Source organism: Oncorhynchus masou, chromosome 15 (assembly GCF_036934945.1).
Source record: "Oncorhynchus masou masou isolate Uvic2021 chromosome 15, UVic_Omas_1.1, whole genome shotgun sequence".
Taxonomy (NCBI): Eukaryota; Metazoa; Chordata; class Actinopteri; order Salmoniformes; family Salmonidae; genus Oncorhynchus; species Oncorhynchus masou.
Window position 1 is genome coordinate 12,511,118 of NC_088226.1, and position 22,418 is coordinate 12,533,535.

The window sequence follows — 22,418 nt, forward strand, 5'->3', positions numbered from 1 at the left end:
TCTTTGTTTGTGCACTACTGAATGGAGCTGTGTTTGAACAGTAGCTCAATATGATTTAACCCTGTGATGGACCGAACCTGAGTCTGTCATTTGATATTTATCTAACTAGGTAAGTCCGTTAAGAACAAATTCTTATTTACAATAACGGCCAACCAGTGTCTAAAGATGTTTAGTTATTACCATATTTCCTTTCAAGTGCACCCTTGCTCTATACAGTACATCTAACATATTGATGACAGCCATGTGGTTAGTTTTTCTCTATGGCTCTGCAACAGTTTGTTCAAATACAATACAAGAGTTGAATTCATTACCATTTATTGATTAAATCCACCATGTCTAGCATCACCATAATTTCCATCATCCCCAGTCAAAACATGCGATTACATATATAGTATGTATATACAGTAAGCATAAAAAAATACAAAACATTTGATACTACTATATAGGAACAGCAGTGAGAAAATAACAATTGTCTGCATCTGTTCATTTAAAAAATACATTTAACGGAAAACTGGAACAATGTCCCATTAGAAACCCACAGCGGCCTCAAAGAGGGATCAAATGTGTCTTGATAAGCATTATAGAAAATAACGGTCAAACAGGAGCTGAAGTGTCACAGTGGAGTGGTGTCCTGTAAAGCTGAGGGCATGGTGGAAGGTGAATCAGGCCATGCATGCAATGGCTGACACCCCCTTCTGTGTTTAAGAATCTGCAGTCAAAGGACACCACACTAGACACGTCTTCACTGTCACTGCAGGGTGGACACAAACAGTGAGCTCTTGTGGTTATGGGCATCACTACTACACAGATTTCACATGCACTGTGAAGCCCCAGAGGCAAGAGGCACTTATCACCACAAGACAAGTCAGTGAACAAGAAAAAACCTGTCCAAGGAAAATGTTGGAAAACTATACGTCTGCGTACTAGATAAATGGCTGACATCCCAGATACCCAGGTAGTTGCTATGTAAACATAGTAATATACAGATGTTTAAACATGCCAAATTAGAGCATTGTGTCACAATGGCAAGGTAAGTAAGATCCGGATTATAAAACACTAGACATGTAAACTTTACCTTGATCAGGCAACAGGAGGGATCCAGTTGACCTTTACAGAAATTATAGCTTGTATTCCACTAGTTAAAGCCCTGTGTGTGTGTTAGGAAGAAAAAAAACATACACTGATAATACATCTGAATATTATTATACTACCTATGTACAAATCCTCATAGATATGCATGTAGACTACCAAATTTCCTTATCGCTGACAAAATAAATTCAGATTCAAGTTGAAATTCAGACATCGATTTGGTCATTGAACAATGGCAACATTTTCAAAAAAGAAATGTTTTCATGTACTGACAATGTTAACGTATTCAATAGGTAGCTCAACCATCTACAAGTTGAACAATGGTAATGACTGCGCATTATAATTTCCAATCTTTTCATCAATACATGACCAAAGCATTTTTGCTCAGAACTTGCATGATTGCAAACTGCCACAGTTTGGTGTAATTTTGCTTGGTATACAGCCCTGTCAAAGGTCAATATAGTCAAACCGCAGAAGCGTAAAGATTGTGTATGCACACACAAATAAGCAGATATGCACTAATTCATGCAAGAGACAAACATTTTTCTTTCTCACGTAAAATGGAAAACAGGCCCTTCACGACACCAGCCGATAAGTCACTGTCATATGTCAATGTGGAAAAAAATGTGCCTATCAAATGGCTCTAGGTTTAATGTACTAAAATATAACAATGTGTTCCAGTTCCACAGTGGCTGCCTAACAGGTAACCCAACTAAAACCCACCAGAGTCCGGGGATGGAAGACAAGTTTTAGTCCTTTAACATCTGGCATTCCCTAACATCACCTCAACCTCATTATCAAACAATAACCCTGGTAGAAATAGTTCTAAGAATGTCCTCCTTCCAAAAAACTGATAATGTGCAGGTTGAAAGGATATTTGGAAAGGGACATAAATAATCTCTGTTTAAAGACATGTAAAAAATAAATAAAAAACTGTCAATACAGTCTTCACCTCTAACAAGACAGTATGAATCTATACAACTCCATATAAATAGTCTTAAATATCTAACTTTTAAAACCTGCTTTCCAATTTATTTTTCAGAGGTTTGATTTTTGTATGCGAAGGACTGGCATAATGTAGTACGCACAAATGTTTGAAACAATGTCCCACCAGACAGTGCACACCTAATGCATCTTCCAAAACACTATTAGAGACCCTGAGTAAATGATGGACCAAGTATAAATGCTGTGGACAATAGTGATCAGTCCCTTCTCTGTGTGAAAATCTACAGTCCAGTTTTACTATGTAGGCCCAAAAACAGAGTAACGCTATCGATTGCACATTTTGATTTGAGATCTGAAAGAAAATTGTGTACACAATGTGTAGACTGCAGTTAGCCAGCTTCTCCTGCATGCCATAATGCTCCTCAGAATGTGATGTAGTTTGAGTCTTTATATCTGGACATCATAGCAGGACGCAATCCTAAGAACTGAACAGTCTCTTCACATTCGAGAGCCTTGTTCTTGAAGAATCTGCAAAAGAAAATGGTCAGAGAAAAATAAGATGTTTAGGCCTGTATATTTCATCCTAGACAGATGTTTCAAAAAACCTTTGACAAAAGGTATGAGTTAGCATTTAACAGGCAGGAAGAAACCTAAAATGTCAATTTTTTTGACTGGAAAGCAGGGAGACTAAGGCTATGGAGAATTCCATACACTGCAGAAGCTAGTGACAGGAGGTCATTAAATATTAAAGTAGTTTAAATCATTATTGAGGATTTGCTCTTGTCTAGATAAATGATTAGCAGGATGCTCTCTAGGTAATGGGCTCATAGGGATGATATGGCACAAGGGGAAAAGGGGCTCTTGGAGAAAGGTTTAAGGCCACAATGGCAGGGGTCTAAACAAAATCTCACCAATTGTCCCCTAATATTGAAAGGTAAATACATTCATTGGCAAAATGTTTAACAATCCTTGTACTTGTCCTCTGCAGGAAATGCAGCATGCAAAGAAAGGAATTGCAGCATCCATAACCAATAAAACAATTGTGTGCATTTATGTTAGACATGTGATAGACAACATGTATACAAAACTTAGTGTAAGTCACAATAAATGGTTGTAACAATGGTCAGGAAGTTGATGAAAGACGTTTTTGTTGCAGTTCTGGAATACTCACCTTGGCCTTTTCACTTGGTTCACTGCTTGTGCCGTATGATTGGTTATGTAGCTCCTTAGAGACAACACACAGGAACTCTGCCTGGTCTTCGTTTCCATAGTTATATGAGGAGCCAATACTGACCAACTGAGGGGGGGAAAAGGGGGGGAGGAAACCAATGCCCAATGAGAAGGGAAATGTTTTTAAGGGACTAGAGGTAATATGCACACATGGGAAATCTAATCTTTCCAACAGCTTGCCAGGCACAGTCAAAACAATGTAACAGATTACAGTAGACAATTTCTATCCTACATAAGGATTTTCTTTTAAATGTCAAAGTAACAAACACCGACTTTTATCTAGGACACCTGAGCACTTTGAGCTGTTACATTGCTCTTGAATGTTTAGTATCCCTTGGATTAGACCATAGGGTGAAATCTGTCGTTAAGGTGGTAGCTAATTCAAATAAACAGACTACACTATACAGTAGGTTCCCATTTTCACAAAGCTGCCACGAGCAGAATGCCTAACATTCTGTCACCTTGCTGGCTCCCAAAAAAGGAAACGTGAGAAGCAGCCTGAGCCCACTCACGAGTTCTCTGAGGGGAAGACCCTAACACCCTGCAAGGTCTAGAGAGGGGGCTAGTAGCAGAAATGCACCTAGTACAGGGTGTCCTCCTGAATGAACAGAAACATCCCCTTTTATCTGCTGTTCCATAAACATTAGGCAAAATCTAACTCTAGCAACCTGGCCTCTGACAGAAACCAGTGTCTATTTGAACCAGGCACAACCATAGCTCCTTTCAAAGGTTGGTCAGACAATTCTGACTTTCACAAAAATAAATACAGTTCCACAATAACAGCTATGTAACCAAATTATGCTGCAAGGTTATATTTCACAGGGATTACAAATTAAGACAATTATAGTATTTATGTTATACACTGAACTCAGCATCATCTGTGAACAGTAAATCAACCAACACAAGTCAAAGTGCAGCCAAAAGGAACATTTCTGAAAATAGGAGGCAGAACACTCCCCAATGTCTTCCTTTCAAGGTAATTACCTGCTCAAACTTCCAACCATCTGACATGGTGGAAACCATTTGTGTTAGCTCCTCTTCTTGGCACTGCAAGACTCTGTAGACATGTTTTATAGGGAGCTGTGGAGAGAGAGAAAGAGGCAATGTTAATTCACATGCAACAGAGCAGCAAGTGCTCTCAATAGGATACATACGAATCTCCCATCCCCCCCAGAGCAGAGCATAGCCAGTATGTGCCAACTCCTGACCTCATCTACTTGGCAAGGGTAAGGAGACTCTGGACAAATGCCAATACATCAACAAGACCTGGAAATCCCAGTAGCTTAAGCGGAGCTTGTGCCCAGAGTCATTGCAGTATTAAACCATGTAAACAGAGGTGATCCTTGGGAGGCTAGCTTGCCAAGAATTTGCCTCTCGCCAGTAGTTAGAGGGCCTTATAGGACTCAAGGCTGACATGCCACTCCACTGCCCCCTTTAATATCCAGAGCTCTGTATTAATGAGTACAACAGGACAGTCTCAGGGAAGAAAGAAATCACTCAGATACCAATGACAATTTTAGTCAAGCCCACACACCTGAACTGTTTTGCAGGCCTTCTCCCTGATTTTGTCTTTAATTAGCTTGATCAAAGAAGGGATATTGTAGAATTCAGCCTCTTCCAGTACACCTTGAGAGGAACAGAATGTATTTAACCAATTCTTAAAACCCCAATCACTGAAAACAACTATGTATGCTAAAGAGAACTGCTGTGGTGTTAAATGTAATAAGTGTGATTGTTAGCATGTGACGTGTTAGAGCGAAAAAGAAACAGCAACAAAGATGACAGAATGGCACAACTCTTCAGACATGTCTCAGCATATCCCAGAATATCCCCAAGACATTATCATCATACCTTCCTCGGCAAGGCCTCTATTGAGCACCAGTTTCCCATGCCTCAGGTAGTTGAGCACTGGACCAAAGTATGTTGGGTCCCGGTCTATCAAATAGGCACCCGTTTCATCCTGAAGAAAGAGAAGTCGATAACAATGAGAAAAGTAGACAATCAATAACAAATCTGGTGTGAAGCCATTGACGATTTTTGTACAGTGACAAACATCAAAACAGAACTGTGCAATAGCATAAACCCATAGCCAATCCATGGATACAACAGCTCTGTGTCCAGAGCTTGGAGCAGCGGCAACATGGGGTAACTGACATTTCGCAGGTCTCATTATCCGTCAAGGATCACCACAGCGGCCTTGCTCCAGCCTTCACACACGCCATCATTAGCAAGAATCAATACAGAAGGCAGAGATACATATCCTTACCACATTACACTGGGCACATGAACATTACAGACATTGGAGACTTTCACCTCAACTTCAAATTAGGAATGCTAATCAGCATAGTTTCGTAAATATCCTAGATAACTATGGGATGAAACTATTCTGCTGGGATACTGTGGATCTTTCAGAGCCCAAGACTCATTGCAACTGCATCTGTATGACTGAGCCAACTTGTCTTGTAAGGTCTTTTGCCAGCTTTTAAATGTCATCCTCCTGTTAAATGATGCATGGTGACCTTTGAGGGTTGGAAATCAGGATGGTAAACATATTCAACATGTGGATTATCATACTTTATTTTACAGGGGGCAACGCTCCTTTTCCAGAAAGGGGGGCTCATTTGCACAATTGTATATTATAAGCCCAATTATTTACAAATAAATAAATAAATATATATATATATATATATATACACACACTACTTGTTGTTCTTGTCAGCAATGTATTTTATGGTCCATTTGCGTGTAGGCGTTATTCTGATATTCACCATCTAGATAGCTACAGTAACAGTTTATGGTTGACTAGTACTATATACTAATGTTATCTAAGTTGGAGTAGAAACGTGCTGCTGTACAAATTAATATTTGTTAGTTAGCTACTGTAGATCTGTAGTCAGGAGGGTTATCCAGAAGAAGAAAAAAGGAAAACAAACTAACGTTAACGGTAACGTTATTTAGCTAGTTAGACAAGTTCTTTGGGAGTTAACGTTGGCCATCTGAACTAGCTAGCCTGTACTAGTAACGACGTTAGAAACTAACGTTGACCATCTAAATGAGCTATCCGTTTGGCTTACTTCCTGGCTAAACAATTAAAATAACTACCTAACTAGTTAGTAAATCGGTCTGGATATAATAGCTAGGTAACGTAAATTAACCTTAGACCATTCACATGATGTGTAAAACAGACAAAGGTTAGCTAGTTAACATTAGCCAACTAGCTAGTAACGTTAGCTAGCTAGACAGATATCCGTACCTTGTCAGAGTCGAGGTCGGGGTCGGCCTGGCAAAGACGGTACAGGAACGATTTTGAGTCTCGGCACAACGTTTGCCTCGTTGTGAGAAAGTATGTCCCACCGACATTCAGACGGACCCATTTGGAAGCCCCGATCCCAGGTGACTGCATTCTCTGTTCCGGAGACAGGGCGGGACACTGGTCAACTGAGCCGCTGGAGTCAGGGCTCTTCTCCGCCATCCCAGCTCCTCGAACTTAGGTGAGTCGCTAGCTAAAGTTACAGTAACTGAGTTGAAGCGAGCCGGGAAACTGGGCAAGGCATAGTCATGAAGTACGGTAATCCAAGTTTGACAACCCCCACCCACCGGTTTCCACAGTTTTTATTAGACGTCCGTCAGATTCCACAGCCACAGTCAAAATTGGCTAAATTGTTTTTATTTCTTGGTCTTGATTTAAGGTTAGGGTCAGGCATAAATTTAGCAGTGTGGTTAAAGTTAGGCTTAACTTTAAAATAAAATCGAAGATAATCAATTGTAGAAATGGGCGGGGTTTATAACTTTGTGGCTTTTGAAGCTAGTGATGACCCATCCCCCCACTCCCTGCATCCTTCTCATAAGAATAATGTTTTGCAGTTGGAACTCCATGACTTCAAAAAAGGTTTGTTCCCAAAATGATGATACTGAGCCTTCACCTAAGCTAAGTATAAATAAACACAAGACGTTTGTCAAAATTCCACATGCTTTTATTATCAAGCCACCTTATATATATGCTGCATTCTTCCAATTAACAATTTGAAACTTGCACACAAAGAAATAGGCCCACATCTATGTATGTAAAAATAACAATGTCACCATCCATAAATAAAATATAGATTACAATAAAAGGCAGCAAAATATCATAATTTACCATCATCAACTATTTACATTCAATTGATTTACATTTAAATTATGTAAACATGGAGCCAGGACATTAATCCAAATTATTACCATATTTTAACTGTTTGGATAGCATGAGGATTAATCAGCAAAGGATAAAACCCTAAAACAAATACAAAATATACATCTTACACTTTACTTGCATCCCACTTTGTACATCACAGCAATGGTCGGTAGAATAGACTAACAAAATATCTGTCTAACATTTACAATCAACTTCTCCCAGAAATAAGAACAGTCAAAAACAGGCTTCAACATCCTCCTCTGCAATTTGGATGAACTGTTCAACCAACATCCAAGTCAACTCCTAATTTCTAAAGCAGCACCAGCCCATGTGGTTTGACCAAAGTTTATTCTCTGCTATAGAAGACATAGGAGTACCAAGGCCACCATGTCAGACATGAGTCCATCCAAGCCTAAGAAATCATCAGTTAGAATAGTTGCAATAGCCATTCTACTTTCTTAAATAATAGGTCCTTTCTATACCAGAATGGCTTTAGATCCAGCTGAATGTATCAAATTCTGCATTGCAATGAAACATGTCCTGAACCTGCTGCCCTACAATAAATTAAATGTGTGGAGTAATAGGAATACGACTTGTAAGCTACATTACAGCTAGGTGTTTTCCATCATTTATGAATTAACGCCTTCATTCTCTGTCTCCTGTCATTACAGGGTAAGACCTGTCTTCAAAAGATAGTGTACCCAACCTACATGCACGAGTTAAAATGCTTGTTATAGATTTTTTGCCACACTTCTTGAATTTTGTTGCACCATTTGTCAGCATTCCCACACGGGTCCATCAGATAGTATGTTCTGTTAGGCTGCAAAGAGGAGGATAGGTCACTGTTACTGATAGTTTTATAAAGTGAGTTTTGTTAGCTAAGGGTGAGCTATTAATTGCAAAAGACTAATTCATTACTGTATGGACAAAGAAGGTCTTGAAGTTCTTGGCCTCTGGGCGCAGTGCGGGGGACCAGGGGATCTCTCCTTTCAAAACCTTGTTAACTGGGTCCACATAGTAAAGGTGTGGTCCCTCAGTCAACAATAGCTGGCGCCGACGTGCAAACAGTCCCTTTAAAAGCAGAGAACAATTCTCAGATATAAAAAATAAATCCCTTGCCTGTAGGTAAAGTCAGTAAGTATGGTTCAAGATGCCCCAAATTGATTCCTGGCAGCAATTGCAAACAACTGCCAGAGGAGGGAAGTATGTTGCTTTAGGGTTGGAAGAGTACAGTATCAAGACATTCACTCCTCCCCTTCAAACTGAAAAATAGAACTTTACTGTAAAGTAATTCAGGATTACATAAATCCTTACCTTCCTTTTGTCCACTGGTCCCATCTTGAGGATCAAATTATTCTCCACAAACTGATTCCTTAATAGATAGAAAAAGTTAATTCCCCAAATCTTTCTTGATACAGTTCACACAGTATATCATATTATTGTTGGCATTGTATTGTCTTTAGGTAAAGTGCTTTATGTTTACAAGATATCACAGGTAGAATTGTGTAAATATTGTAAGTAAACATAGGAATCCCAACATACGAGCATGAGATCATCAACTACAGTATGTGTCAATATTATGGTGAGATAATATTGACAGTTAGTCTTCTGACCCTCTTTCCACAAAAACATGTTTTGCTCACGAGAACATCACTGCAGGCCTACCAGGGGTTTCTGCTTGTCTGCTTCTCAAGCAGTAGCCGCTTCACCTCAGTGGAAAACTGCAGATCCAGCTCAAACGAGTTGTTGTCCAGGTCATGAATGTACTGCTCGATGTTGCAGTTGGGCCTTGGTGCAGGGTTGGGGATGGGACTGGGGTTGGTCACAAACAGTGGTTGAAAGGAGCGGGAATGGACAACCTGCATGTTGCTGAACTGGCTTAGGAGGTCATCATACTGTGGATGGAACCACATCATGATCAGGGTGTTTTCAGTACAGATAACAAAACAAGGACACGCTAATTTGACATATTGGGGAAACAATATGTCAACAAGGATTTGTGTTAACCTTTAATTATATATGTCAAGAGGGAAAAACCTACGTTTCCATAATAGTCCTCATCATCCTCAGCCATAGCTGGCAGGTAGGGGGTGAGTTTGGGGGGTGTCTGTAGGTGAAGGTTCTCCCATGTGACAGCCTTAAAGAAAAAATGGGCTCTGAGAGGGTTGTACCCACCCATCTCCTCACAACCTAATCGGTTGGAGGGATCCAAGCACTACCACAAAAATAAAGCAATGCTTAGTTAATAATGACACTCATTGGGTCATAGTATGGAACTGAGGAATAACATCCGAATGTATTTGAATAATTCCTATGATTAGACTCACTAGAAGATGTTCCACTAGATCCTTCGCATTAGGAAAGAATTTATCAGGAAATTCATACTCCAGTTTAATAATCTTCTGGAATTTCAGGTAGTCATTCCTGGTGAGCAAATAATACAATCAACCACATGGACAGACAGAAGATCATATGAGAGTGCAAGACACATGTTAGAACTTGTGTCATATTGATGTCTTCTTTGGGGCTTGATTGCCTGGAAGTGGAAGACGCATACAGTATACTCAACTGTCACTGTACTTGCCTTTGAAAGGGCTTTGAGGTAAATGTGTTGGTTTATAGTTGAACCATGAAGCTGCTGCCATGTGAGAGAGTGACTGGGGTTTCTTCAAGCCTCCAGGCACTCAATACACAAACAAGTCATAAACACCACAGCCATAACTTCCTGTTATTTCACACAGTGTTTTTAGATTGCGATAACAAATAGACTACATCGTTTACCAAATCAAAGTGTGCTTCTGCAAAGCCCCTGACAATGACGATTCTCAAATATGTTACCTGAATATTCAAAAAGGAAAATAATCATGTACGATACGCAACTTACCCAGCTCTAAATGGAGGTAATCCTGCTACCAACTGGTAGATGATACAGCCTAAACCCCAAAGGTCAGAGCTAAAACACATCAGAAAACATGACAGATTCAGTTAACTTTTTTCAGTTTTGGGTTTTATCATAGTGATGTAAACATTGCCAGAAATACACAAGTCTTGTTCCCAGCTGCATAAAGCATGGCAAGCGAGGCTAGAAGTGATACACTAACAGATGACTTGAATATTGGATTCAAATCAGGGTACTGAATGAATTCAAGTCAAACTACCTTTTGCAGGCAGATTTCTGAGTCAGTAGTTCTGGAGAAACGTACTCAGCTGTTCCAACAAAGGAGTTTGCTCTGTCTGCAAAAGAAAACAATCTGAGTTAGAAACAATATGAATTAGATGTATGTACAAATTATTCACATGACACATTTGGTACCGTCACTGAAGATGTCTTGAGTCAATTGTGATTAAAAGGACATTATTGACTCATACCTATTCAAATTATATTCCGAGCACCGTATAACTAGCAATTTGCTATAATTTGCTTCCATATCTATGAAGTCCACATAGAGACCCTTGTGCATGTGCCTATAAATAATAAAAACACCTTTCTGTTAGCCTTTAGAGAGGTATAGATAGATAAGTTAACCACAATACGATAAGGGGTAAACAAACCAATGTACCGTACTTAGTCTATCAACAAACTGGAGGAAAATTACACAAAGACAAAGCAATATGTGTTAAATTACTTTGTGTACCATCTGATGAGAGTTGTTTTGCAGTTCCAAAGTCTGTTATTTGAATGTGCATGTCCTCATTCAGTAAAATATTCTCTGGTTTGAGGTCCCTGTAAAGAAAAAGCCACACCATTTAAAACCTTAAAATAAAATTCATATCATGACATTTTAACAAACCTAACGCAGTGGTAAATCTAAGCACTGGCGATAGCACTATAGGTTCAGGGGTGTGTCAGAAATATTTTTGCCATTTTCACAGCGGAATTATGACTACAATAGCTGGCAGTGGCGCAAAAGGGCTGGGTTTTGATGAATGAACAAGTTGTAGGTGTGAAGAGGGCCAATCAATGCGTTCCATGGCTTAATACTGCATGTGTTTGTCTCAAGTTCTGTTTGTTATTGACAGTCTTTGCATTGTCATCACTTCCAATTCGGCTGGAGGCACAGAATATTATTTCGTCCTGGTCCATTTTGGATTGATACTAAAGTTTATTAAATAGCATAGGCTACAGTAACGAGTTTGCTCAATAGCCTATGTTTGGAGAGTTGGAAGTCAACATTGTTGTAATTGGCTTCAATGAGCTTAGCCTAGCCTTATATGTCTTTATGTGTCAAACTTTTCCTAAAAAAATAAAAATACTAGGTAAATTGTATTTCAATAAGTGAAATATAGCTTAGGCCTACCGTTGATACTGCATTATAGGACTGAATAATTTAATTATGTTTGGAGGAGTGCGTCTTTGGTAACCAGATGAGAGGCGCTCTTTGGAGCTGGGGATCAATACTTGGAACAAGTGAAATGAAGTATGCAGGTAGGCATATGTGTGTATGTTTTAGGATGTGCAGTATATTTTCAATTCAAGGGTCTTTACCCATAGCATTTGCACGTCTATACAAAATACTAGGCTCCTGTCGATTGTATCGTTACCTATGTGCTCTGCAGATTTTCAAAAATGTTTATATAGTATGCAAGTATGTGTATTCTGAATAATGAAAAAGCAGAGGGCAAAAACCTCCAAAATGTTTACTCAGCGCAGGGGAGCTGATATTAGACAGGCAAATTGCCAAAACTGGCATTAGGTTTGAGGAAAATGCCAGTGTGCCAGTTTTTACATGACAAAATTGCAAACTAACGTGCGTTTGACACTTGCACCTCCTTAGCGGCAGCCGGAAATAGAGCCCACAATTTCTAATCAAGGAACATTATAAAAATTCCATAAAAAATTATTCAAAGATACAAAAATATCAAACAAATTAATTTTGTCAAACTTAATAATACATTGTGAAATTGGTCTTACCTGTGAATTATGCCTTTAGAATGCAAATACTGTAATGCACATACTATTTCAGCAGAGTAGAATCTAGTGCACGTCTCATCGAAGGAGCCTATTTTGCGAATGTATTTCAGTAATTCCCCATTTCTTGCATAGTTTATGCCAAAATCTAACAGGAGGCAGTTAAGGATAATGGTACTAAGATCACAAAATAGATGAGACCAGAAGTCTTAAAGTAGCCCATGTTATGATTATTTCAAAGGATACACAACCTTTTCACATCTTGAAATGTGAAGTAGAGCTTGACGATAAATGGATGGTCTAAGCTTGACATGATATCCCTCTCTCGCGTCACGCAATGTGCCTTGTTCTCCTTCCGTATGTGCATCTTCTCCAGAATCTTCACTGAAACGCAATTCAAACCGATATGCTTCACTCTGTGTTTATGACTGAATCAAATTCCAGTTTCCTCACTTCAAAGAGCATTATTGTTCAGCACAAATGCATTTAAGTTATAAGCAGAATCCAGGACAGTCACTTGAACGCCACTTGAGGATCATCAGCCTCATGCAACAAGAGAAAACATATTTGTAGTGTCTTACTAGCATATTCCTTCCCTGTGGCCTGTTCTCTTGCCAGCACAACCTGAAACAAGTTTGCAATCAACAAAGATTTGGTTTTTAACAATCCAACCCTTTACCAAAAATAGAAAATAAAAAGTAATTCATATGACTGAAACTGTAATCTGTAAGTCCCCCACACAAAATACAACACCATAGAAAATTATGAGGACTTACTGTTGAATAGGAGCCTTCTCCTAGAATTCGACCAAATTTGAAGTCCTCTGGCTGCTTTACAAGCTTTGGGGAGGCTTGAGGGCCCTCCATTCTTAGATGGAGGAACAAACTGGAGTCCAGGTGATTCTTACCATAGAAGGAGGAGGGGAGGAACACAGGATGATGCTGGACAGAATAGGAACGGCATCATACCTTAAAGGATGTGCAGAGACAGAACAACAAGTCACATAACAAAAAAAAGGAAGCTACACCACACTTTCCCTCCCTCCCCTCTCTCTCACACACACACACAAGAAAACCACCATACAGCGAGTAACCCACAGCGGATAAACTAGCGTGCTGCTTCCGCACAGGGAGGGTTCTTGTTGATGTTTTTTTTCACACATGACTACTACAGGTGTTGTTCCAATTCCTTATAAATACCATTTCATTATTCAAGTAAGACTCCAAGAGAGAAAGGGTCTTTACTATCTGAGATATCTACTGCAGCCCTCATCCTCCACATACAACACATTCTGTTAAAGGTCCCCAAAGCACACATCCCTGAGTCGCTCTCCTTTTCAGTTCGCTGCAGCTATCAACTGGAACGAGCTGCAACAAACACTAAAACTGGACCATTTTATCTCCATCTCTTCATTCAAAGCCCTAGTCATGAACACTTACTGACAGATGTGGCTGCTTTGCGTGATGTATTGTTAGCTCTACCTTCTTCCCCTTTGTGCTGTTGTCTGTGCCCAAGAGTGTTTGTACTCTGTTTTGTGCTGCTACCATATTGTGCTGCTGCCATGTTATGTTGCTACCACATTGTTGTCATGTTATGTTGCTACCATGCTGTGTTGTCATGTGTTGCTGCCATGCTTTTTTAACATTTTATATTTAACCTTTATTTAACTAGGCAAGTCAGTTAAGAACAAATTCTTATTTACAATGACGGCCAACACGGCCACACCCAAACAACTCTGGGCCAATTGTGCGCCACCCTATGGGCCCCCCAATCACAGCAAGTTGTGATACAGCCTGGAATCGAACCAGGGTGTCTGTAGTGACGCCTCAAGCACTACCTTAGACAGTACCTTAGACCGCTGCACCACTTGAGAGCCCGGTTATTTATGGAAATAACACATATGGAATCATGTAGTAACCAAAATAAGTGTTAAACAAATAAAAATATATTTTAGATTTTTCAAAGTAGCCACCCTTTGCCTTGATGACAGCTTTGCACACACTTGACATTCTCTCAACCAGCTTCATGAGGTAGTCACCTGGAATGCATTTCAATTAACAGGTGTGGCTTGTTAAAAGTTAATTTGTGGAATTTCTTTCCTTCATGGTCGAATTGCTGCAAAAAAAACTACTGAAGGACATCAATAAGAAAAAGAGACTTGCTTGGTCCAAGAAACACAAGCAATAGACATTAGACCGGTGGAAATCTGTCCTTTGGTCTGATGAGTCCAAATTTGAGATTTTTGGCTCCAACTGCAGTGTCTTTGTGAGATGCAGAGTTGGTGAATGGATGACCTCCGCATGTGTGGTTCCCATTGCGGAGCATGGAGGAGGAGGTGTGATGGTGCTTTGCTAGTGACACTGTCAGTGATTTATTTAATATCATTTGTTTTCAAACAGGACAATGACCAAACACACCTACAGGATTTGTAAAGGCTATTTGACCAAGAAGGAGAGTGATGGAGTGCTGCATCAGATGACCTGGCCTCCACAATCATCCGACATCAACCAAAATGAGATGGTTTGGGATGAGTTGGACCACAGAGTGAATGAAAAGCAGAAAACAAGTGCTCAGCATATGTGAGGACTCCTTCAAGATTGTTGGAAAAGTATTCAAGGTGAAGCTGATTGAAAGAACGCCAAGCATGTGCAAAGCTGTCATCAAGGCAAAGGGTGGCTTCTTTGAAGAATCTCAAATATTAGATTTATATACACTTTTTTGGTTACTACATGATTCCTTATGTGTTATTTCATAGTTTTGATATCTTCACTATTATTCTACAATGTAGAAAATAGTAAACAAAGAAAAACCCTTGAAAGAGTAGGTGTGTTCAAACCTTTGACTGGTACTGTATATTTGAATAAAACATAATAATTTCAATGTTTGGGCTTCTTGCGGTACATTTTTAGTCTACAAATGATCACATAACAATAACACATTACTGAAAATAAACTCTTTAATCCCACCCCTCAGCCACGCTCAGCCCATCCCACCTATCACCATAGACCACTCTCGTTTGGTTTCCATGTGGCATATATTTTTCAATTGTGCTGTGATATTTTACATACATTTTGTACCTTTCTAATCATATAGTATCCACAGATTGTGAGCCAAAGGTGAAAACCTTTCCTACGAGTATTATTAAATTATTTATTGACTGACTGGATAAATCAATCAATTGTGCGCCAGTTTTAACATGACGAAATTGCAAACGAACACTTACTATGCTTTTGACACTTGCAACTCCTTAGCGCCAGCTGAAAATAGAGCCCACAATTTCTAAACAAGGAACCTAAAACTTAAATTAAAAGTTATTCAAAGATCAAAAAATATCAAAGAAATTAATGTTCATGTCAAACTTCATAATACATAGTGAAATTGGTCTTACCTGTGAATTATACCTTTAGAATGCAAATACTGTAATGCACATACTATTTCAGCAGAGTAGAATCTAGTGCACAAATTATTTGTACTTATTTTCCGGCCCCCTGACCATCCACTCAAGAAAAAAACAGAAACAGCCTGTGACTGAATCTAGTTGATAATCCCTGATGTAGGGTACTTTCCACTCCAGACACCTGCCACGGAAGGTAGTGCTCCAACAACACCATGACAAAACTATAAACCACAGAAACCAGAAGGGTATGTCCCTTTGCACATAGAAATGTACAATTTAGAAGAAAACAGCTCTTACAGTAAAAACAAAAAAGCCAATAATTAACTGGGACAATCAAAGCCATCTGTCCTAGAGACAGGAAATCATAGCCTAGTCTAACCTCCAAAGCAGTGAACAAGCCAATAAAAGTAAATGACCTGTGTTCTTGGAAACTTAAATAACTGGTCATAAATCTGTATTTTTAAACAACATAATTTTATGAACAGATTAAGATCATTGTGGTTTCCTGTTGTGACACGTCTTGCCTTGGTGAGAAAGAGAGCTTCCTTAAATGTTTGTGTTCAAGCTTATCCATAATAGAGCTCCACAGTGGAGGTGTCATAATACCCATAAACCTAGCGGTCAAACAGGGAAATGGTTAGAATAGTTTTTCTACAATTAATTTTTCCCATAAGGGATTTTAGAAACACTTAAAATAAGGGCTGTGTTTCGTGTAGGCTTACCCCGGCGTGATGTTTTGATAACCATGTAAATTTATCTCGGACAAGGTGACTTTTGTCAATATATACACCACCGTTCAAAAGTTTGGGGTCACTTAGAAATGTCCTTGTTTTTGAAAATTGTCCATTAAAATAACATCATATTGTTCAGAAATACAGTGTAGACATAGTTAATGATGTAAATGACTATTGTAGCTGGAAATGGCAGATTTTTAATGGAATATCTACATAGGCCCATTATAATCGGCTCTATTTACTCTCAGATTCAAAAAGGCTAATTAGCAGCAAAGTAGACATGCAAAACTACAAAACCATGAAAGGTCCTACACGCCATCTCTAGCTGACACCTTTGCTAACAGGCCAATTTAAAACTTGCACAAGACAGTTAACAGAATTGTCCATTAAAGAAATGTAGCCAATTTATTAATTACTACATTTAATTAACATTAGATAGGTCATCCAGAGATTCTTAACTTCTCCTTGATTCGGCAGTCTCGTCCAGATCATCATGGCATTTGTAGTTCTTTATGATAGCCACATTAGCAGCTAATTAGCATTTCACATTTTTTTTTTTGGGGGGGGGGGGTTAATCCAGGCGAATATATTGATAAAAGTCACCTTGTCATAGACCTCGAGAGATCGAAACGGTTATTAAAACATCACACCAGCCTCCACGAAACAAAGCCCTTATTTTAAGTGGTTCTAAAATTCCCTATGAATGGTGGAAAAACTATTGAAACAATTTCCCTGTTTGACCGCTAGGTTTTAGGGGTATGATGACTGTGGTACTCTATGGCCCTATAATATTACAGCTCTCAGGAGGACTGTAGCCTTCTGTTTGTGTGTGGGTAATCGGTCTCCATCAGGGAACTAGATTCAGTAGCAGGCCGTTTTCTTTCTTGTGCGGATGGTCAGGGGGCCGAGACATAATTACAAACAATTCGCAGACTAAAAATTGACCGCAAGAAGCTAAAACAGATATATTTGACTAAAACATAATAATTTATATATGATCAAATACAGTATATCTCACTATTATGCATGGGAATACTTTGGAACAGATTTCCTAAATTAAAATAACTTGGACCTGATTTACTTTTGTTTGAAAGGTCTTTAATGTCTAACATAAAAGGGGGGGGGGGCAAATAAAATCAAATGCAGGGGGCCGCCATTTGGGGAACCCTGGCCTACATCCTCTGCCATGAGGTCTGACCTTTATGGCACAGGTTGGTGGTAATACCGTAGCAGATAACCAAAACCAACATCATTGCTATGTTATATGAACAATCCTTCTAGATGTAACATTATGTTACTAGCCAGATTTAGCCGACTAAACTCAACGATTTACGATCTATTTGAGCTCCGACTAGCGTTAGCGTGGCAGACTGCAGCTCCGACGTCACATAAAAAAAACGTTTTTTGTTTTTTTTAACTACGGATTTCAGCACCCAAAGAATAGTCCACATTCACACAGGACAATGTCATTTGTAAATGCGGACTATTCTTTGGTTGCTGAAATCCGTAATATTTAAAAACAAAAAGTTTAGTCGGCTAGTGCTGCCACAGTTTGAAAAGTGTTGGTCAGTCAATACATTTCTCAAATTTGAGAAGACAGACATCTGCACGCACGGATGTGCTAAGGTAGCAATATAGCTGACGTTAGCCAGTACCAGTGCTAGCAGCTGACTTAGACCCAACACCAAACATGAAAGTGAATCTTACCCGCACACTCTAAACTGCCTAGCTAACAATAGTAGTTTAAGTCACTATTGCCTGACTTTCACCATTCCCAGAATCAACTGACAGTTAATGCAACACAGGCAGATACTCACTATCTGGCCAGTGGTTGCTTGCTGACATGGATGGAAGTCCTAAAGCAAGCTAGCTACATACTGGGTTCATTTCCCGAAAAATGACGTCATATCACAACAAAGCATTTTACTCTCGTTCATTTGTAGCACGCGCACATGTTTTGAAATTGCACCAAGAATGAAAGATGAAGCAAGTTGAAGACCATTGGTTGGCTATTACATATATATTGTTGCAATTGTCTTTACTGATAACTATAGCTACTCATCTACTTTTTTTGCGAAATAGAAAACGATACATATAAACCAAACCAATGTATTATTGTATTTACAATAGCAAACAAGTATGTAATACAAGACAAATTAAAGGACATAGTAATTACAGGATTATCAAACTATTTTCAAAATATTACATAGAGCTCAAATTGTCATCCAAGAAACTGCACCTCGCCAATTTCTCCTCTAAGTGTTGAGTCGCAGCATCCTCTGGTGGTTAACTCACATACTGAAGGATCAATGGCTCCAGTGCCATCAGTGCAGACAAATTATGAAATGAACTGGTCCAAAGTAGCTATTTAAGCTATCACACAATTGATACAGTAATAAAAAAATGTACAATATTTAAAACTGACAAAACACATTTCATTACAGTATAGTATACACAATTCTACTTCAGAATTACAAAAAAGAAACTGCAAATGATCATAAGTCAAGATTATGTAATTTAGGAAATTGTAAAGACTATGACACCCCTTGCTCAGTACACTATCAAAACCCAAGAAGTAGGCCGTCTGTGTCCTATTGGCATATGATGTAACATTTGGTAACTTCACTCAGTGGCACAGGTTTCCTCCTTACCTGGTCCCTCTATGCAATAACTATTCAAGGGATGAGACCTCTTTGGACACACCAGTGGGGATAAAACCTTTAGAGGTTTCGTGTAGGATACAGTAATCAGTACAGATGCATTCTGGCTCACTAGATACAGGACTATTAGGCAAGCTGCTCTCAGGGCTGAGTGTTAAGTCCTCGCATCCAGAGTCCCCCTCACAGGCGACCGAAGGGTCCTGAGAGAAAGAGGTGACCATCCCTCCAAACTGGAGTTCTAGGGGAGAGCAGGGCAGCTGGGTGTAAGGAATGTCCCCTGGACCATTTCCATTTGGACTGTTACTGCAGACCCAGTCCATCACTGAGGGACCAACATAAGGAGTGTGAACTTGTGCTAGGGGATATGGTGTTGTAGCTGAAAAGTCCTGGTCCTCTGCTATATGTTTGGCCTCAATAATCAAAGTATCTATGGTCAGGAGCTCTTCTGTTTTGTATGTTTGTATCAGATTGCACTCCGACTCAAGCCAGTCCTATAGAGAAAAAAATATTAAGATATCAACTGTATCCCAAGGACCATTTTGAAGGTGTTATGAGGACCACTTTGGGAAAATAATATATTTATTAGTAGACTTTACCTGGAAATGTTTGTTATCTTTGTAGAGAGGTTTGAAAAAAGGGGCTGGGCTTGGCACATCATAGAAAGCTTTTATCTTCATTCTATGACACAAATGATTGCAAATGATTTGTGTTTGTTTGCTTCCAAATCAGTCTCGCTCTCTCATGACACAATTTTAAAGTATTTGTATGGGTTTCTGAAGAAGACCAGTTACCTTGTCGTGGGGTTGTAAAATACAAACAACAGAACTCCAGCAATCACACAAACTGGAAATACAAACTTGCTGAGGACAAGGACTATAGTTGGTTCTGCTGCAGGAGAAAATTAGTATATGCATCAATGGCTGTGTTTAGACAAGCAGCCCAATTCTGATATTTTTTCCACTAATTGGTCTGTCTAAACACAGCCTAAATGGTTTGCCATAGCATATTTTGGGACAATAACAAAGAGGTGATATGTAACTAGTTTGTCTCCAAAGCAGATCTCTCTCACCTTCCTTTGCATCAGTCCTCAATTGCACCAATGCACTCCACGGACTCCACTGTCCTTTATATCCAGAGGACTTATATAGCCCGGATCTCACTTTCAGAACATATGTGGTATCTGGCTCAAGTCTAGATCCATCAATTAAAATAGATTTGTTTTGAGGGGACACACAAAACCCCTGAGAAAAAAATCCAGGAAACAATTTAGCAAACAACTATTGACTTTAACAATTGAAGCATGACTTTTATTAAGATGTTCTTTATTAAGATGCTCTTTATTTACCTCGCTCTTATCGCCATGGTATTTGTAGAAGAAGAGTTGGTAAGAGAACTCTGTTATATATGGATGGTGTTCATATCCACTTTGCCAAGTGCATTTGTAACCCTCTGAAGTCCACTGGACAGCGAGATGACTTGGAGCTGTTGGTTGAACTGATGACAGAGAGTTAGTCATTACACATATTTATCAGCTATATTTTGCACAATCATAATTTTTTCATGCCATATTTCATGAATTGCAAATCAATATAATCTTCACTGGGAACTTACTATTTTTGAATGGTTCAAAGCCTGTCAAGTTTGATTGGCAGTCAATGTTATAACAAAGCTGTACATTGAAACAGTCCATTTCATTAAATGAAGAGCCGTGGTACGTTACATTCTTATCAAAATCGGCCACAAATGTGCAACCATAACTGTCCCCCATCTTCACCAGTGGACATTTGAATGTAATCCTGTGGAAAAATGTTAATAATTTGTGTGATTCAAATGATATTAGAAATGATTTATCCTCTGCATATTTATTTCCATTTAATGTTGTCTATTCATCTCTCCACTTCATGCAATGGACAGAACCAAGAGATTTATAACATAAGAATCCATCATCAGCACACAATAAGGCTCACCCAACTCCTTCAGACCAGGTAAAATTCAACCAGTAGTGGGTATTGTTGACACCTGCAGGCTCATCAGTGATGTTCAAAGTACAGGTAATTGTAAACCAATAATCAGATACACAGGTGAGTCGATCTGTCATTTCTGTGAAGAAACACACCCTTTTATCACAACCCATGTCACCTATGTTATGATCTTTTACTCCTGGACATGAATCTGAACATGAACAAAAAGAACAGTACAATGGACTATTGTACAGTACCTCCAGAAGAGCAGCACACTGATAGTTGCATGATGTTCCAAACTGCACAAAGTGCAAGTAGAAGCTTCATTTTAGCATGAGTGTAGGGCTAAACCAGGAAAAACATGTATATGTATAATGTGCAAATTATGCACTTTATCGTAATGTGGAAAGTACATAATGGAAAATATTTCGGAGAAAGGTCCATACTACCTTGTGCATGGGTCTTGTGGATAGGGCATCTCTCAGAGAGAATGAATGAGTGAAGTCAAGCATCATAATGCTATAAAAACACGATGAGAGGAAGTCAGGTCCTGTCATCATGAAAGCTGTTCACTTCTCCACGCCTTCTTCAATGCCTCTCTGTGACAGAGTTGATTACTATCTAATTGCTCAAATTAACCCATCGTAATATTTTTTTATGAACATATCTCTAAGATTTTCTATTTCACATTACACACTTGTAATTTAAAAAAGGTGATATGTTGGTGTACAAGTCATATTTAAGCATCATGAATATAATGAACTAAGCTATAGTTTATTATAATATTCCTGAAATTCATATAAAATATGTTTTATCATACTCTTCAGTGCAATCAAATCAATCTGTTTCACATTTCTCAAAGATTGTTAATGGAAACTAGACAGTGGTTTAACTCATTGTGATAACAGTGCAACGGCAATATCTAGATTATAGAATTTGATACCTAGTGGAGAGTCAATTTATCAGATGTAGCCTACCGCTGCAAGCTTTTAGTTCACAGTCACAAGTAGCTATAATTTCTTATCAGCAAATGAGAATGGTAAAGAGAAATGACAGAACTGCATTAAAGCAGACCAAAATCTGTGTTCTGATGCATTTATGCATCGTACAGAAAAAGGAGACTAATATCTGAATGCTGGAATGCTCCCATAACTTAATAATATTGTTTTGACCCCTATGGGACATTATCATGCATATGAGAAAAAATGTGTACTTTAAATGGGCAATCATTAGTTGAAAAAATAACAAAGTGGCCACCAGCCTCTGTTTTGGTAATACCTGAGGGATGGGCCTGGAGACATGTAACCACTCATAAATTCATA

General features: G+C 38.9%; 2 protein-coding genes across 10 annotated transcripts; both read right to left on the reverse strand.

Moving 5' to 3' along the window:
• Positions 1-298: 298 nt before the first annotated feature.
• On the reverse strand, positions 299-7,002 carry LOC135555654 (BTB/POZ domain-containing protein KCTD5-like). 2 transcript variants are annotated; one of them, XR_010457891.1, is made up of 7 exons: positions 6,518-7,002; positions 5,116-5,224; positions 4,799-4,890; positions 4,249-4,344; positions 3,206-3,331; positions 1,076-2,562; positions 299-751 (listed from the first exon to the last, which is right to left on the reverse strand). XR_010457891.1 is itself a non-coding variant. In XM_064988279.1 (6 exons), the coding sequence occupies exons 1-6, from the start codon at positions 6,734-6,736 to the stop codon at positions 2,533-2,535; spliced, it is 672 nt and encodes a 223-aa protein (XP_064844351.1). In that variant the 5' UTR covers positions 6,737-7,002; the 3' UTR covers positions 299-2,532. The 2 variants fall into 2 exon arrangements, 1 of the variants encoding a protein (XP_064844351.1); XM_064988279.1 differs by having other exon boundaries at positions 299-2,562.
• Positions 7,003-7,792: 790 nt separating this feature from the next.
• Positions 7,793-22,418, reverse strand: LOC135555655 (3-phosphoinositide-dependent protein kinase 1-like). Of its 8 annotated transcripts, none has more exons than XM_064988283.1 (22): positions 21,546-22,418; positions 21,354-21,441; positions 21,103-21,235; positions 20,747-20,931; positions 20,481-20,629; positions 20,205-20,376; positions 19,927-20,023; positions 19,732-19,813; positions 18,293-19,626; positions 13,121-13,312; positions 12,926-12,968; positions 12,591-12,728; positions 12,348-12,492; positions 11,071-11,159; positions 10,594-10,669; positions 10,320-10,388; positions 9,763-9,859; positions 9,477-9,650; positions 9,101-9,330; positions 8,750-8,807; positions 8,354-8,506; positions 7,793-8,255 (listed from the first exon to the last, which is right to left on the reverse strand). In XM_064988283.1, exons 10-22 carry the CDS (start codon positions 13,208-13,210, stop codon positions 8,142-8,144), a joined length of 1,476 nt encoding a protein of 491 aa, XP_064844355.1. In that variant the 5' UTR covers positions 13,211-13,312; positions 18,293-19,626; positions 19,732-19,813; positions 19,927-20,023; positions 20,205-20,376; positions 20,481-20,629; positions 20,747-20,931; positions 21,103-21,235; positions 21,354-21,441; positions 21,546-22,418; the 3' UTR covers positions 7,793-8,141. The 8 variants fall into 8 exon arrangements, 5 of the variants coding, with proteins under 5 accessions (XP_064844355.1, XP_064844356.1, XP_064844352.1 ...); XM_064988284.1 differs by having other exon boundaries at positions 9,477-9,572; positions 11,062-11,159; XM_064988280.1 differs by having other exon boundaries at positions 11,062-11,159.

Excerpts from the sequence above, each read along its gene's own strand:
- LOC135555654 (XM_064988279.1), bottom strand. The coding sequence starts at position 6,736 with ATGGCGGAGAAGAGCCCTGACTCCAGCGGCTCAGTTGACCAGTGTCCC. Across the intron at positions 5,225-6,517 it reads CCGACCTCGACTCTGACAAG|GATGAAACGGGTGCCTATTT; the intron begins GTACGGATATCT and ends CTCTTTCTTCAG. Across the intron at positions 4,891-5,115 it reads TAGAGGCCTTGCCGAGGAAG|GTGTACTGGAAGAGGCTGAA; the intron begins GTATGATGATAA and ends GTTCCTCTCAAG.
- LOC135555655 (XM_064988280.1), bottom strand. The coding sequence starts at position 13,210 with ATGGAGGGCCCTCAAGCCTCCCCAAAGCTTGTAAAGCAGCCAGAGGAC. Across the intron at positions 11,160-12,347 it reads TCTAAAGGCATAATTCACAG|GGACCTCAAACCAGAGAATA; the intron begins GTAAGACCAATT and ends TTTTCTTTACAG. Across the intron at positions 8,507-8,749 it reads GACCAGTGGACAAAAGGAAG|GGACTGTTTGCACGTCGGCG; the intron begins GTAAGGATTTAT and ends CTGCTTTTAAAG.